General features: G+C 44.0%; 1 protein-coding gene across 2 annotated transcripts; it reads left to right on the forward strand.

The window, feature by feature from the left end:
* Window positions 1-1,608: 1,608 nt before the first annotated feature.
* On the forward strand, window positions 1,609-16,052 carry LOC144111195 (glucose-6-phosphate exchanger SLC37A4-like). Of its 2 annotated transcripts, XM_077644384.1 has the most exons (10): window positions 1,609-1,959; window positions 5,651-5,886; window positions 7,794-7,929; window positions 8,552-8,692; window positions 8,769-8,951; window positions 10,309-10,406; window positions 11,205-11,315; window positions 13,801-13,939; window positions 15,211-15,379; window positions 15,410-15,456. In XM_077644384.1, exons 1-9 carry the CDS (start codon window positions 1,824-1,826, stop codon window positions 15,375-15,377), a joined length of 1,347 nt encoding a protein of 448 aa, XP_077500510.1. In that variant the 5' UTR covers window positions 1,609-1,823; the 3' UTR covers window positions 15,378-15,379; window positions 15,410-15,456. The 2 variants fall into 2 exon arrangements, with proteins under 2 accessions (XP_077500510.1, XP_077500509.1); XM_077644383.1 differs by having other exon boundaries at window positions 15,211-16,052.
* The last annotated feature ends 718 nt before the right edge of the window (window positions 16,053-16,770 follow it).

The following is a 16,770-nucleotide window of genomic DNA, read 5'->3' on the forward strand; positions in this document are numbered from 1 at the left end:
TGCTCGGTGGATTAGCCTTCCTGCTGTTAAGATGCGCTTGACTGTGCACACGTGTACACTAGGCGCTCGTGCTTGTAGTTGCATGTCGATGATGGCGAAGCCAACAAAGAATTTAGTGGCGATGCAGATGCAGTCATGTAGTTTTGTTAAATTGAACATTGAAGTTAAAAAAATTTGTCAGCTGTGCACGCTCAGTATGAGACCCAAATTTCTTAGAGATGTATAGAGAAAGACCTCAGGTAGGACGCAGAGGTGCGCTCTTTTTTGTTTTCTTGTCTTCTAGCCACAGTAAGCTGAGAACACCGGCTAGCGGCAACAGCTTGCAGCAGCTCGTCGGAAACCGCTAAAGTCCGTCAGATTTTTCACGTTACGATGTTTGCCTTCAGTCTACCGTCAAGACACGAGATAACTCGGCTTAAGTTTCCTTTTGGCACACAGCCGTCGAGATTATGGCCACATGTCATGGCGCGCGCGCTCAGCGGCAGACCACGCGCCTGGTCCGATAGCAGACGACGCGCCCGGCTGCTGATGCCAGCGCCGTCCGCCAGGGCACCGAAGAGCACGAACCTGTCTCCACCGCTCCGGGGAGGGCGGGGACAACCGCGCCGTCTGCTACGGCGTCCGACATATTTGTGCCCACTCTTTTCATCGTGCTTCGTAGAGCGTGCACCGGGGCCGAACTTTACCGTTCTACTCAAGTACGTTACAACAGTCTGTAAATGAGATTGTACAGTAAGAAGGCTTTTGGTCCATTCCGTGATCCCTTGAAAAGTCCCTCGCACGACTTTAGCATACTCATTACTTGAGCACTGGGGTAATGCACGTTGTCGCCGTTCCGGATGCATTCTTTTAGGCTTGTCAGTTACGATTGCTTTGTCTGTCGAACCTAGAAGAGCAGCTTGCACTGCTCGCAACTGTTCATCTCTTTGGTAATGCCTTTCACAAGGAATCCGGCAATATGAAACAGCATTCTACATAATAATAATAATAATAATAATAATTGGTTTTGGGGGAAAGGAAATGGTGCAGTATGTCTCATATATCGTTGGACACCCGAACCGCGCCGTAAGGTAAGGCATAAAGGAGGGAGTGAAAGAGGAAAGGAAGAAAGAGGAGCCGTAGTGGAGGGCTCCGGAATAATTTCCACCACCTGGGGATCTTTAACCTGCACAGACATCGCACAGCACACGGGCGCCTTAGCGTTTTTCCTCCACAAAAACGCAGCTGCCGCGGTCTGGTTCGAACCCGGGAACTCCGGATCAGCAGCCGAGCGCCCTAACCACTGAGCCACAGCGGCGGGTACATTCTACATTCTGCAGATGTCAGCTGTGAATCATCGACCGCATAGCTGGTTGTATTCGGCGCGTGCAAAAAAACTGGCATTTCGGGATATTTTGGGCACGCGGGCACGCAACACCCCGGCATTTATTCCCCGTCTTGAGGCCAAGAAAAATTGCAATCGGCGGGAAACAGGCCGCCGCACGTGCAACTGACGCATGCGGGACAGGGAGTGGGCACCAATATGGCGCGCTCCCTCGCCGAAGCGGCACACTAACCTTTTTAAAGGATGTCCGCACCCTCTACGGATGGGGGCGCGCGCATCGAGGAACCCTAGGTGCCGGCGTCAACAACCGCCGACGGCGGTCGGGGGTGCCGGCTCATCAAGCCGCCGATCGCACATGTGATCGGCATGCGCCGGCTCTCTGACGTGCCGATGCCCTAGCTTACGAAACGCCTCAAGACCTGCGGAAGAAGTCCGGAGAACGTCAAGGACGCGCCGACACCGCCAGCGTAACGCCATAATCGCCGCCCGCCGCGCAAACATGGACCTCAAGAGCTACCAGTTCTCCATCTTCGCGACCATGTTCTTCGGCTACGCCTTCTACGCGTACAACCGAAAGTGCGTCTCTTTCGCGCTTCCAGAGTTGATGGAAGAGGGTTTGACCAAGGAACAGGCGGGTAAGCCGTGCGCGCGAACTTCCACCGCTGTTGTGTCGATTGGTCCTCTCGCTGTTCACGTGCCCCTATGATAGTGCGCGACAGTTTAAGAACCGCATCGTTTTGGACAGGCAGCGACGTTAATTTCTAGCTATGCACCCTCGTCACAAGACGATCGTCGCTTTTTTTTCTGTTCTTATTTTCGATCTGTTTCCCCCTCAAGCATACAAGTGGCCTTTATCATATATCGTGCTTACGACGCAGTGGCAAAAGATCTTAATAATTCATAAGCTGAATCAGAAGCGCCGGAGAACATCTGCGGTATCCAGCAACACAATGCGCCTGTGATCCTGCCCGAGCTGAAATGCGAGCCCCAGTGCGATCGTATAACAGCCTCACGTATTCAGTGGAAGCACTTGCGTGGGATACAGGTCGGCTTCGTACAACTGCGTGCTATGCGCCACCGCCTATTATCCATTAGGAAGGTCGCTGCGCAGGCACAGCTGGTACGGAAAGCCAACTGCTTGTGAAATAATTTTTCATAAATGAGCTGGACTCAACTGCTCTGCAAAGGATGAGAAATTTGGACTGAAAATTTGTTGGATGTTTTGACAAGGCTGGAACTTGTACAGCAACTCATAAAAATGCAGTTAGAGTGAAAAATGGGCAACCCATCAACCTCTTATGCCACTGTGCACTTGAAAGGTGTCGGGAACAACCTGACTCTGATATCAGGCAGCGTACCATCCCAGCGCAAGTGACATAGAAAGTGCTGTCTTCTGCGCGTTTTCTCCTGGCCCAGTTCCACATCTTTTTGCCGGAGATAAAATGGTGGCGTTTTGACCATGTCCTCAAGGGGAAGTCTTTGGTCGAAGGTTTGATAAGTGTCGCCCACTTTCTCCTTCTTTCTTTGCTTCTTTCTTCTCTGACCTGATGTTGAGAGGTCTGTGCTTGATGAGGTCTAGCTGTTATCACCTCACGGCAACTTGGGAGATAACGGAGTGCCGCCAGCCGGCATCGTCTCACGAGTGGTGCGCTCCATTTCTTAGTGTCCGGACTCCTTTACACCTTTATGGCCGGTGCTCAGGCCACTGTCTTCTCAGCTCATTGCGGTGGCATGCCCTCATGCCTTGTCAGTCAACTGCTGATTAGGCAACTGTAGTTTAATCAACCTTACTGCCATATCAGTGTACAATGGTGAAGGGAATCCCTTAAAGTGGAGTAGATTGTAATAATTAGTAAATACTCGTTAGCATCTACCTGAGTGCAGCTATATGGCTACAAAGGACAGCTTCACAGCTGTAGCCCGGGCCGTAATAAATTATTCTCCAATAACAAAGTTGCTCTGAAAGCTGTATAGCTTTCCTGTGTAGCAGTATGGCTGTACTTGAGTGGATGCCAATGAGTAACTACTCTTTTGTTATCACATCTTAAACAGCGCAAGGACAGGACACAGTAAAGAGACACCACGTGCACGGACTTTTGACTGATTTTATTCCAAGAAGCTCAGGAACTTATCTAGGTTTGACAAGCCAAGAACAGCAAAATAACTCAAAAAGGTGCACAACGCGGCATGTGTAGGTTTGACAAGCTAGCAACAACAAAATAATTCCAAAAGGCGCACATGCACAAACCGCATTGTACACCTTTTGGAATTATTTTGTTGGTCCCAACTTGTCAAACCTACAGAAGTTCCTGAGCTTCTTGGAATAAAACCAGTTGATAGTCAGCACTCGTGGTGTCTCCTTACTGCGTCCCGTCCTTGTGCTGTTTCAAATATGATTGGCAACCAACAAACCCAAATCGCAACACTGGTCCCTTGTTATATCAAAGTAAAGCACACTTTGAATCTGGCCAAGTTGAAACAAACTTTGAGAATGCCTGCATAAGATCACATGTGTGTCCTATGAAATAGACCACCATCATTAATCTAGGTTCCTTTGTTTTGGGTAGAACCAAATTTCACAAAATTTTTTCTTCATAAACAAAATTTTTAACGGGGGATAAACCCGATTTCTACCTAAAAAGGCACATTTGATAAACTGTAGCTTGCAAGTGCATAATGTTCAATGTACCACACGGAAACTAGCAGCTGCTTTGAAGCTGGTTTAGTGTTGTATTTTCAGTTAATTGTATGCTTGTGATAAACACAGCATAGGTTGTCTCGGGATGAGTTCGGAAAGCACCTCCTAGAAGCAAGCCGCCAGAACACAGGTGATAGCGTCTTGTCGACATCAGTGTGCCAAGCACCACCCATACTCTTGAAACCCTGCTTGAGGGACATATTGCATTCCATATGGTAGCTGTTAGGTTGGAAGAATGTTTTTGCAGTGTTCGTGCAATGACGAGAAAATTAGCAACAGACGCAGAAACCTGCATGGAGATGGTAATGTCTGTGACAAAAAAAAAGCTTTCCAATAAATGAAGTGTCCAAGGAATGTCTGATGTGGTAAACGGTTTCATGATGCTACCAGTGATATGTGGATTGTTCATGAAAATTATCAACAAAAAATGGTGCCATCAGTGTCTCTCGACAGGACGGGTGCAAATAGTTAGTTGTGGTTGTTGGTAGAAATGACCCATAAAAGTCCTAATTAAAGACGTTTTCTGGAAAGCTGATTTGTACCTAAGATTGAACTCAAAGAATAGCCATAAAAGTCCTAATTAAAGACGTTTTCTGGAAAGCTGATTTGTACCTAAGATTGAACTCAAAGAATAGTGCTTGATTTTTGCATCCCAAATTCTGAAAAATAAAGGGCCCTACATATGTTGTAAATGGCTTTAGGGTGTGCCTGTTTTGAATGGCCTCATTAGTAAACTGAATGGCTTGGGATTCCTAATATACCCTCAAATAGCAGAACCGTAGTGTCTGTTCGTTTCCTTATTGAATGAAATGCAGTTGCTATGGCTAGATAATTAAGCCTGTGATGTGCTCAACAGTAAAACATTTTATGAACCTTGCCACACCTGTTATGCAATACTTTCTTGCAGTGTGCTGATTTCTTAGAAGCCAGAAAAAGTACAGCGCACTGAGAGAAACGATATTTTTTTGCCTGTTTTAAAAATAGTTTCTTACATATGGCACACATGAATAAACATTTGTGTAATTTCGAGTTGTAGATAAAAACACAGGCCCCTTTGTCTTATTAGGTAGCTTAGAAGTGCGTGTTGTACTTTGTCTTGGATGATTTCTGTTCCTCTTCAGCATCCTTGTATTAAAATAGGATAGTTGGAATGTCTTCGTAATGTTTGTGTCTCATTTGTGGCTTGCACTAATTGCTCAGTATGCTTCTTCCCTGAAAAGGCTGTGCCTGTAATGTTACTTATTTTGTGTAATAAAACAAACAAAATATCAATTTTTTTGTTTAAGAGTTATTTATTTGATACTGCAGACTTTACGCAAGTCCAAGCTGCATAGGTGAAAAGGCAAAAATATTGGAATGGAGTAGAAATTATGTTGTGAGGCGGGAGGCAGTGAATGGGGCCAATAGTCCAAATTTATCAGTTTGTGAGGAAAGAAAACTCGAATAAGTCCATTTGTGCCAAATATGGTTCTAATGCTCTAGGATGCTGGTGACAGTTTGCCTCGGTGTCAAAGACAAAAGGGAGTGCAGTCAAATTAAAGTAACTGAGAAATGAAAAGTAAAAAATATGAAGCAGTCCACACAGTGTACGCCAAATCATTCTTGTTGTTTGCATAAAAAAAATACAGGTATGATAATCAGCAGCCAGAACCTGGCCTACGCCATCAGCAAGTTCCTGGGTGGCGTGCTGTCCGACCGCTTGAGCGCACGCCTCCTGTTCATGTTTGGGCTGGTCCTCAGTGGCGTGGCCACCGTGCTGTTTGGTGCTTCTACCAATTCAGTGCTGCTCTTTTCCGGACTGTGGTTCCTCAACGGACTGGCCCAGGGCTGTGGGTGGCCCTCATGTGCCAAGATCCTCAGAAAGGTGTGTGTTCCGGGACAGCTGAAGCTGGTCAGGGTTTACTTCTTTAAGGGGCCTTGAAACACTTTTCGAAAAAAGAGGCAGTAGGTATTCAGAGCTGAGGCACGCTGCTTTAAGGGTCTCCATGAGCTGAGACTTTCGGATCCATTCTGTAGAAGTGGACTTATCAAGAATTGAAACTGGTCCTTTACCCACTTCACACCGTTCCATCTGCTGTCTTGATTCCGTGCTTTTTCAGAGTGAGGGGCTGGCCAGCGAAAATCACCGACATAGCCATATTGGTATTTTCGTTCACTTTTTTTATTTACCTCGTAAGTTGGCTACTTCCAGTTGTGGCAATATGATTGTCTAGGCTACTGACACTCCATGGCTACACTTAGCTGCTTGTTGTTTTAGATTCTGTTTCACTGTTGTTGCTTCGAAACACGTATTCACGTACATGTGGAGCCTGAAGTTATCTGATTGCCGTCTTGAAACTCATACAACTAGGTGCATTACATGAAGAGCCTGCAAGTTTAGAAACTTGAAGGAAGAAGCAAGCCAACTTATGATCCCGATGTAACATTTCCTGCTGCATGTAGATGTGTGATATTTATCCAAGATTCTCATAAGAATACTTTCTAATGACTAGTTAGTTTATCTATAATGCTAAAAAGTCTTGCGAGGCCCTTTTAAAGCAGTGAGGATGCAAATTGCTGCTCTGCATAGCTATAACTTCCACGTTTTGTGTTTTTTAGAATTTCTTCCACTTAGCATAATTAGATGAGTGTGTTCTCGGGCAAGCTGGCTTTGCATTATATAAATGAAGTGGGCACAAAAGCAAACAGTCCGGGAAATTTTCCGGGAGACATTAAATACTGCCCTGAGTGCACTTTTCTTTATATTTGGAAGCAGGAAATGAATATGGCATAAATATGGCTTTTTCTTTTTCCAAGCTTTTCAAGGTGGCTGAAACTACCTTCTCTACCAGGCTTGTGGCAGTAGGAGGAGCTAGTTTTTAGTAACCTTGGGGCAAAGCGCATGACATGCAAGTGCAAAGGAGGAGAGGGTTATGGATGTTGAAAGATGGCGATGTACGAAGAATCAAAAGCTCGTCTATGCTTGATTGTGGCATGCACATCGGAAGCATTGCCTCTTCTAATGTTGACGTATCTGGCGCCGTATAATAGCTTGCCATCTGCGTTTTTGAGGAGAGCCCTCAACTATGGTTGCCCTGAACAGTTTGCGACTACATTATCATCGTAATAATATGTCCTTTAAAATCCTGCTAAGCTTTTAAACTCACCCGTTGCATGATATTTGTGAGAATAAGGTAAAACACTCATTCTTATACTGTTATTCCTACTGAAGTCTGTAACACAATATCATCAAAAAAGAGAATGTGGCTGCAAGAGCCAATTGCCCGAAAAGTGCTTAAATCCATAATTTTGCGCAGATTTAAGGAAGATTTGAAAGGCAAAGCTTGTTGACTGTGACCTGCTTGTCTGGCAGGAAGTGCCGAACATCACTGAAGGGATCTCAACGCGGTGTCATTAAACTGTTCTGTAACATTGTATGACTGACAGTTGAGGGCACCACTGTTTAACCACTGCTGTAAAATGATAAGAAATCGATCCTGCAAAACGGGTGGCACAGATACTTCATATCAGATTATCATAATACAACTAACCTTCCCACTTCTGGTTACCAGAACACAAACAACGAAAAGGTTGCTGGTTCATAGGCTGCTGTACGCCAGCCAAGGCTATGCAGTTGTTGTGAACTTGTGTGCATGTTTTGTCACTGTTTTTTTTTTTTTTTTTCACGAATTCCATTTTCTCATTCAATTGATGGGCTGCTGTGTTGGCCCCTACACGAGTTCCTTTTCACGTAACGATCTCATTTGCGTGCATGCTTCTTTGTATCCACAGTGGTTCTCGCCATCTCAATTTGGCACCTGGTGGAGTGTTCTCTCGGCATCTGCGAACATCTCGGGCGGGGTGGCTCCTTTCCTGTCTGCATTCCTGATTCTGAATTATGGTTGGCGCTTCAGCCTGACAATAGCAGGTAGGCAAAGTGTTGGAAAACCATCATTGTTCTTTTTGGTTATGGCTGTGAGCTACAGCACCAGTTATATATAGCAGTGCACTTTTCGACGCAGACTCGAAAAAAATGAAGAGACCCTAATTCGGAGAGTGTTTTCTTTATGCACATATTAAAAAGAATGTGTTTATATTTCATCATATCATATATTTATCATATATTATCATATATTTCGGCACACATTGATTACCACCACGAATTCGAATTTGGTCGTCGTACAAAATTCTGCACGTCTTTTTCACACCCAGAACTCGTGCCGTTTGGAGTAGTCTCCTTTGAGCCATCAGTGAAATTCTGGGGAGTGTTGCGTTTGGTACGGCTATTATCTGTTCTTATATGAGCGCCTCTTATCTACAGGTACTGTTACTTGTTTTATAACCATTGCTGTTATACTTTTGTTTCCTGTTTTGTTGTGTATTCTAGCTGTTCTATATGCCACTTCATTTAGCAATGCCCTGTGACCATGCGGGCTGATAAATAAATTACAAAAATAAATAGATAAATTAATCAATATAATTAATTTCCTACTTCCGCACACACTGGATGGCAATACGGACTGACATTTTTTGTCTTGTATCTACTTTAGGAACCGTGTCAATTGCAATGGGAGCCGTAGCCCTGTTGACGCTTGTCAACTCCCCGACCGATGTCGGCTTAGAGGCGCAAGATGCAGTTGGCAAGAGTGCTGCGGGCGAGAAGGATGGGACAAAGGCTGAGGGCAACAAAGGTGAGGCTTGCAGCACGGAGGTGGTGATGTTCAGCCCTGGGGAATTCGCATTGTAGTCGCTTACCTGAGCACGCAGGGCCCCAGAAGTCGGCGGCAGCAGCCGACGACCGCAGTGGGGCGACCGTCTGGGACCTTGTGGCGAGTCCGTTCTTGTGGCTAGTGTCCTTCAGCTACCTGGTCATCTTCTGCGCCAAGACGAGCGCCGTCGACTGGGGACAGTTGTATGTCATGGAGGACCTCAACCATTCCCAGTATGTCGGTATGTCTGCACTGCATCGCATCTTAACACTGTGTACAGCTTGATGCAAAATTTATTTTGTGAAAAGTAGAATGGGCCTTGGATAAGAAATCCATTCTCCCTTTGGCATGTGGACTTTGTGCAGGAGTTGCAATGTTTTACAGAATATTGTGGCGTAATAGGACGCTGTTTAAGGCACATGACTGTTTGTGCATAAAAGGGAATTGTGGCATAATAGGTCACTGTTTGAGACACAAGCCAGTTTATCTATGAAAGTGTTACCATAGTTTAGCACAGCTTAATGCAGCTATCTTCTACTTCATCTTTTGATTACAAACTACAGGTGTTTTGCAAATTTTGGAGAAACTTGCTTGTCCAGATTTGACTAGTTAGTTGAAAAAGGTTTAACAAGGAGTTCTGTTTAACTAATGAGTGCTGCTTGTGCCTAGCTACAAAAATCTTCAGTCCTCGTAACCACAGAAAATCCCCAGTGCATATCTGAAGTACCATTGTGCTCAGTGTGACTTGCAATGCATCCGAAGTGGACCATCTAAGGTTTCCAGTTTATTGAAAATCAAACCGGCTTCACGCAGAGCAGCCAACTTGTACAACCAATCAGTGTACTTCATTTTTTTCATTGACGGCTGACTGCATCCACTCCAAGCTGCGCTCGTATTGCTTCAAGAACTGAGCTCCTACCACACCTTATGCATTGCAGCTCATATTGAGCGTGATAGCACTTTAAGAGGCTATGTTAACACTGAGCAGGAGCCATCTAGTGGAGGTAAACAGATGCCAAAGAATGTTCTGATGCGAAGTTGAAGCTCAGAGTTTTTACACACAGCTGGAAGCAAGCTTCAATACAAGTTTTGACTCCTAGTTGAAAGGGAACACACCAACAAGAGCCATGCGCATTTCACGCCTAAAAAACAGTGTGTTGAAACAAGGTGCCTTTTGCATTGAGAATGGGTCATGAACTCAATAGGTTTTGTCTTGTGAATTTTTCATACTCTGGTATATAACTGAGGACTACAGTGACATATGCCTCTCGAATAATATCCTTTGGCTAATGGGGTCAACCTCTTGCCGTGGTATAGCAGTCAGCCACATTGCACCTGCTAGCATGCATGTTCTAGTGGCCACGGCAAATGCAAGGCAGTTGGCTGCCTAAGTAGGACTAAATATCGGGACTAAATTATCAGGCCTATTTAGTTGCCAAAACTAGATAGGCCGACGTTATTGCTTAGTGGAGACCACCTTTTACCGGCATCTGCCGCTTTCTCCTTGATTTGTATCCAGCTATGTAGCAAAAGGTTTCTTCAGGAGAGTGCTGATATCCACCTCGTTTTTTTTGTTTTGTTTTGCTGTGTTCTTCTAGGCAGCGCCTTGACAAGCAGCATTGAGTCTGGCGGGTTCTTTGGAGGCATTTTGGCCGGCTACCTCACTGACTGGTTCCTGCACTGGCATGTCAAGAAGGTGAGCGGTGGCCGGTAGATGCCATGGTCTCAGCTTTGAAGCAGTGTTTTGTCACAAAGAACCCTACATTTTATGCCTAGTGAATATCTTTCTGTGTTCTTATGAGAGGATATGTTGCTTCTACTTTTGCTTCTTTGTACTGTTTTGCCGGTGTGCTTTTTTTTTCCTCTCGTTCATTTTGTTGTGCATATGCAGTGAGTGTTGTCATGTAGAGCACTCTTTTTATTTTCGTAATGAATGCTGTCTTACCCCAAAAGTGGGCCCATTTTCGGTACCTCTTCTTTCTTTCTTCTTTCACTCCCTCCTTTATTCCTTCCCTTACGGCGCGGTTCAGGTGTCCAACGATATATGAGACAGATACTGCGCCATTTCCTTTCCCCCCAAAACGAATTATTATTATTATTTTGTGAGTGTAAATTTTGCCCATTTTTCAGGTACCCATTGCATAGTGTAAATTTTACCCCACTCATTAAATGCACTTCCCAAGTATGCCCCCCCCCCCCCCCCCCTTATTTTTTGTTTTACACGAAAGCATGCTCATTTTGTGAGTATAGGTAAATACAGTACTGGTACTGTCTGGTGAGTTGTTTTTTTTTCTCATATTTTTACTTCTTTTGTCTCCCTTTGTCTGCTTTCCTTTTATAAGTAGGAAGTCATTGTGCCCCTTCTAGTGGCAGTCACCATCAGACAGTAATAATTACAATGATAGTAATAAATCGTTAACAATGCTTTACCTTATGTATGTGAAAGGTTTGCCATCTCTTGGCACATGGTCAAGGCAGTGTCCTTTTCTTTCAGGGTAGCAAAAGCAATGCGAACCCTAGGATACCTGTAGCAGTGCTCTTCACGATTGGGGCAGCTGGCTGCTTCCACCTGCTGTGCTTCAATGTGGGCAAGGGTTCATCGGAGGTGAGATCATGCTTCTGCTCCGTAGCAGACCGAGCGCTAACATGGACACTGGCTGTAACAGAATGAAAGCGCTTAGAACCGTTGGATGCACGTAAAATTCGTGCAATCAGTGATTCAATAAAGAGGCGTCTCAAATTTGTGGGATAAGAGGTGCATTACTTCTTTTGGTCCTGGAATGTAATGCCTAAAAAGGTGCTATGGGTAATGCACAAATAAATATGAATACAGAAACCAAAACATTGAATAGCTTCATGCAATGGGCACAGCACAGCATCTTCTTGGCCCTTTAAAGGGCCACAGAAAAGGGGGCTTAAGCTTGGCTTTAAAATGCCTGCACTATGTAGAGCACAGGCCACCGAGCGTTCGTGCTGCATACGAGACCTCAAAAGCGAGCTGGAAATTTACAATACATTTTTAAAAATTACCGCTTCCGCACCTCGTTGCGATGCGCGGTGCCGGGCTTTCGCGTGAAAGCTAGTGATGTCAGCAGCCGGGGGTCATCATTGGTTCACTGCGCCAAATTCTTTCAGACGTCACACAGCTACCACGGCCGCGGCCATTCCGCGCGCCGGCAGTTGGGGGAGGTAGGGGAGGGGCCGGCGGCGGAGTTTTGGCATGGGAAAATTGAGAGAAGAGGAAAAGGCTTGGAAGACGGGGAAGTTCTAATTTTGACTGCATATAACTCAACTTCCACAAAATGCATTAAAATAAATTTGTGAAGCAGCCTCCTTTGACATCCTAGACATACCGCAACTATGTTGAGAGCCGCTTTCTGAACACCTTTAACAGTGTGGTGGTTGTTGTAGACAGAGTGTAGTTGACTTTTTGTGCACAGTAAATTGGTTTACCTATTTAAGATGTATTTCTTTTTTTTCTTCGTGTGGCTTCATTAGCCCTGTGCATCTGTTCCTAACAAGTTGCTTTCAGTATCTCTACACTGCATGTCCTCTTGCTCAGAGTCATGGAACACCGATTTTGTGGTACTCTGCATAGATAGTGTGCGCAGTAAAACAGCACCTTCATTTAAGCACAACATACTGTATAGTTCAGTTTCAGATCTAAAAAGAAAGGTCACTTGGTGACACTCCTACTTAGGACTATGCCTTCATTTAAGTTTGAGAAGTTGTAAAGAAAGGTGACTTGCCAACTCTCCTTCTCTGTTTCAAATGCAGGTGTTTGGAAGGACTGCTAGCTCTGCAGTGTTGTGAGGTCTTGGTCTTGTTCGTGGGCACCGTTTAAAGACAGGGTTGACAGAGCATATGATATTTGTACTCCTACAAAGTGTTACGTCAAGCACGGAGCAAATATATACAGAAGGGGAAGTTATTTACTTGCATGACTTCAAAATCATTGTCATCGTCATCATCAGCCTTCTCAAGTCCACAGTAGTACAAATGCATCTCCCACTGTTTTCTTGTGGTACACCTCTGACCTGTGCTGTTGGTGGCCATCCCATCCTAGCAGACATGCTTACCTCACTGCTCCATTTGATTTCTAATTGCTATAAGAAATCCTGACTGTCTTTCCCTTTCTACACATTCTGTCACTCTAATAAGACCAACAGTAACCCGACTTTTTTTATTTTTAAGTCCTGTCCATGCCTTTTTCCTTTTCGTAAGAGGCACTGAGGGCTAAATGAAGTTGCTCTGTATCAATAGAGTTCCCTATTATAACTGCAAAGAAGCTGCTTTCACTGAAAACGCAGTTTTATGAGAAAAAAGGCCAAAAAACGAAATACCAGTATCACTGCCACCGATCATTTTCACGAGCATACTGCGACATTGTCAAGCTTCTTTTTTTTTGTATGACAGTCTCTGAAGACAGGATATGCTGGTGTTCATTTCCAAATAGTGATCACTGGAGCCATTTTTGCTATTGATCTCACTAGTTTGAATTGAGTAGCAGGGGAAAAATTAAGTCCCATTTTTAGATCCAATTGTTTCAGCATTGAATTTCTCATTTGTTGCCGTAAAAACGTTCACGCAGCTACGAAGAACCAAATGAGCTGTTTTTACTAAGAGCAAGAATTGGACGGAGTTTACTTGGGAGATTTTCAGGTAGAATGTCACCCACTCATGTTCGTTGCCTAATCCACACTGCCCTCATTCTGTACTTAATAATGAGCTTAACATCGAGATAATCCTTGTGCACTGGCAAAACTCCATATTTGCAAAGCACAACCTTTGTGTGTTGCTTTTGCTCTGGAAACAGTAGTGCAGCAGACCACAGGAGACACCTTGTAGCATCTGCACACAGTTGAAAGTGCATATTAAATGCTTCAGATCATTAATTAGCATCACAGGGGATGCAGCATGTGTGTGCAGGTTGCTAACACGAACAAATAGGCTCACTCAAGAAGCTTTGCAATATCACGGTGCTATGCCTGGCGAGGTTTTTCTTCTCGTGTATGCTTTTGAGACAAATGCCGTGAGGAAGAAAACCCTAAATAGACGTGGTCTGATCCTTTGGTAACTTGGCATTTCAGCTGTGGATTTCTGGCATTGGCCTGGTCCTGGGTGCCTGCCTCTATGGACCCATCGCCATCTTTGGTGTTGCAGCTTCTGAGTCGGCACCTGCTCATCTGTCAGGGACATCGCATGCCATCGTTGCCCTTGCTGCAAGCAGTGAGTGTCACTTAGTGCAGCAGCCTCGGTATACTACTTTATGAATGATGGCTAGGCTTTTGCCGGTTTGTTGCGCTCTTCCAGGTTATATAGCTTAGCATGCTGCCATAGTGTATTAATTAATTACTGCTTTGTTTTTTGTCCTGATACCTCAAAGGCTTAGTGAAGGTACTACTTGAAAGGGATAAAAATGAAACAGCGCAGGATACCATGTAAACTCGTGTAAGGGCCGCACTTTAAAAAAAAAAAAATTTGGATGTGAATTTTTTCAATGTGACCGATACACTAGTGTAAAAAAAACAAACCTGCAACCGTATTTTTTTCTAAATTATCTACTCCAAAACAGGGAGTGCAGCCCCGTGTTTGTCTCTGTTCTTTTTGCCATCCCGGTTGCGCTAAAAATACGTATAATTTGCCATACACAGGTGCAGCCCTTACATGAGATTATACGGTATTTCCCAAGCAGCTAGTACAATGCAGGGTGGGACACACCCAAGGAGAGATCATAACAAACTCGCATAGTGCAATCGGTAATGGAATGTCATAGCAGAACTGCAGTTGAAAATTAGTCCTTGTGGTGTGTGCTTATGTCCTTCCTGTGTTTCTGCACTGAACGTTATATTAATGTTGCTGCATAGGCCAAGTTTATGTACCTGGAAATAGGCTTGCACAAATATTTGATGAAATCCGAATTTTTTTTTTTTTTGGCTTTCAAAATCTCAAAGTATTTGTATCAAGCGAATAACATTTCCGGAATGTGGGTTAGCATGGTTTCGGTTCTACACAATTACTGCGGGACAGCATCGCAGCGTATGCAGAGCTAGAAGACTGTTTGACAAGACTATTCAGAATGTTCGCTTTGACATTATTCAAACAAATCACTATTCGTTTCAAATTCTGTATAATAAAAAAATGCTATTCACACAAGCCTCATAAAAATACATAATAGTATATTAAATGCATGAAAACATGGCAGTGGTTACAAATGAATTTTGTGAAAATAAGTAAAAAGTGTTACTAAAGGTTGGACAAGTCCAAGTATGTTGTAAGCACTGGTTACAGTAAGAAGACCCCACTGTCACGAAAATCATTGAAGGTGTTGCATTCAGTTATGCTGTTAACATTATTGATGTGTTGTATGGCCTTTATCATTAATGCATGAGGCATTTATAAAGAACAATTGATTTTCTGTGGACGTTATAACTGGTGAGCATCTTTTAGTATGCATACAGCACCTTAGAATTTATTATCGTTTCCGTGTTTTCTCACAGTTGGTGCCGTCATCTCCGGACTGCCCTTTAGTATCATAGCCAACTACTACAACTGGCGGGCTGTCTTCGTCCTCCTGGAAGTGGTGTGTGGGGTTACGGCGGTGGTGTTATTTCTCGGGATGAACTTTGACGCAAAAATGGGAGCATCACGACCAAAGAAAGACTAGCGATGGCTCTCTGAACTGCTGCGTACTGAAGAATTCCTATGTTGCTACATCATTCCTCTCCTCTTCCATTGAGCAGCGTATCAGCATCGGCCTGTCACTTTTTACGATATAGAAAAATGGAGCTGGCCACTCTTTGTCTTGACACTTTCTTCTTATGCGTTGTAAAAAGGTTTGCCAAACTTTGAGTTAGATTTGCTTCTAATTTTTTTATGACTTAGACTCATTTGCAGTTTTATTTAGAAAATGGAATTTGAAAACTGTATGTTTGGTTTTACTCTGTGATGAATTTAGCATTAGGCATTGCTCACACATTGTGAAATACTACTTAGTGCTTATTTTCTTGCTGCCACAGTGTAGCCCATGGGTTACTCCAGTTGCATGGTACAAAAGGCGTGTCAAGGACTTTACGGAGGCAGTTTTGATATGATGACTTTGCATCATACATAGCTTTTCCTTGTGGTAGACACTGTAAAAGCATGGCATGTGTGCATTACCCTTTAGAAGCCTTTTGAAGACTTTATTTCAAAAGGAACCAGGGATAAGCAGCTGCAATGTGTTTGGGATGTTGAGCTTCGGAGAGTCTTTGTTCCTAAGTTACCCTCTGGGACGGTGAACAATGTGTTTTGTATTTTTTAATAAAAAAATAAAAGCACAGGCATATCATCCAACAACTTAGTGTGACTCCTGTTTCATTATTTGAAACTTGACTCAGTATATGTTACTCTTGGTTATCTCTGTGACACATTGTGGCACAACAGCTTCAAGGGCAGATGAGTAATTAGATTTAGTCAGCTTGCTTTGAAGTTGTTTGCTAGTAGCATCCTAAAATATGATTGTTAAATTATGGTTGGCGACCACTAATAGAAAGATGTGGTGGCAATGCAAAATATGTGGATACCAGTGACTGCTAACATGCACCCTGCAGCGCATCTTTAATGAGCACAGTTAGTTTTCATAGTGCAGACATCATCATCAGCAGCAGCCTGACTGCGCCCACTGCAGGGCAAAGGCCTCTCCCATGTCTCTCCAAGTAACTTTGTCCTTTGCCAGCTACAGCCACCGTATCCCTGCAGCAAACTTCTTTATCTCACCCGTCCACCTAACTTTCTGCCACCCCCTGCTATGCTTGCCTTCTTTTTTAATTCACTCCGTTACCCGTGAGGACCAGCGGTTATCTTGTCTTCGCATTACATGCCCTGCCCAAGCCCATTTCTTTCTCTTGATTTTGACCACGATGTCATTAACCCGCATTTGTTCCCTCACCCACTCAGCCCGCTTTCGGTTTCTTAACGTTACTCCTATCGTTTTTTTTTCCATAGCTCGCAGCGTTGTAAACTTAGAAATAAAAAAATTTACACCTTTTACACATGTCATTTACTACAGTTTAACACTT

Source organism: Amblyomma americanum, chromosome 11 (assembly GCF_052857255.1).
Source record: "Amblyomma americanum isolate KBUSLIRL-KWMA chromosome 11, ASM5285725v1, whole genome shotgun sequence".
In the NCBI taxonomy this organism is placed as follows: domain Eukaryota; kingdom Metazoa; phylum Arthropoda; class Arachnida; order Ixodida; family Ixodidae; genus Amblyomma; species Amblyomma americanum.

Bases quoted from the DNA above. Each gene is read 5' to 3' on its own strand.
- LOC144111195 (XM_077644383.1), top strand. From the start codon at position 1,824: ATGGACCTCAAGAGCTACCAGTTCTCCATCTTCGCGACCATGTTCTTC. The intron at 7,930-8,551 runs GTAGGCAAAGTG...TATCTACTTTAG, and splicing joins CTTCAGCCTGACAATAGCAG to GAACCGTGTCAATTGCAATG. The intron at 11,316-13,800 runs GTGAGATCATGC...TTGGCATTTCAG, and splicing joins TGGGCAAGGGTTCATCGGAG to CTGTGGATTTCTGGCATTGG.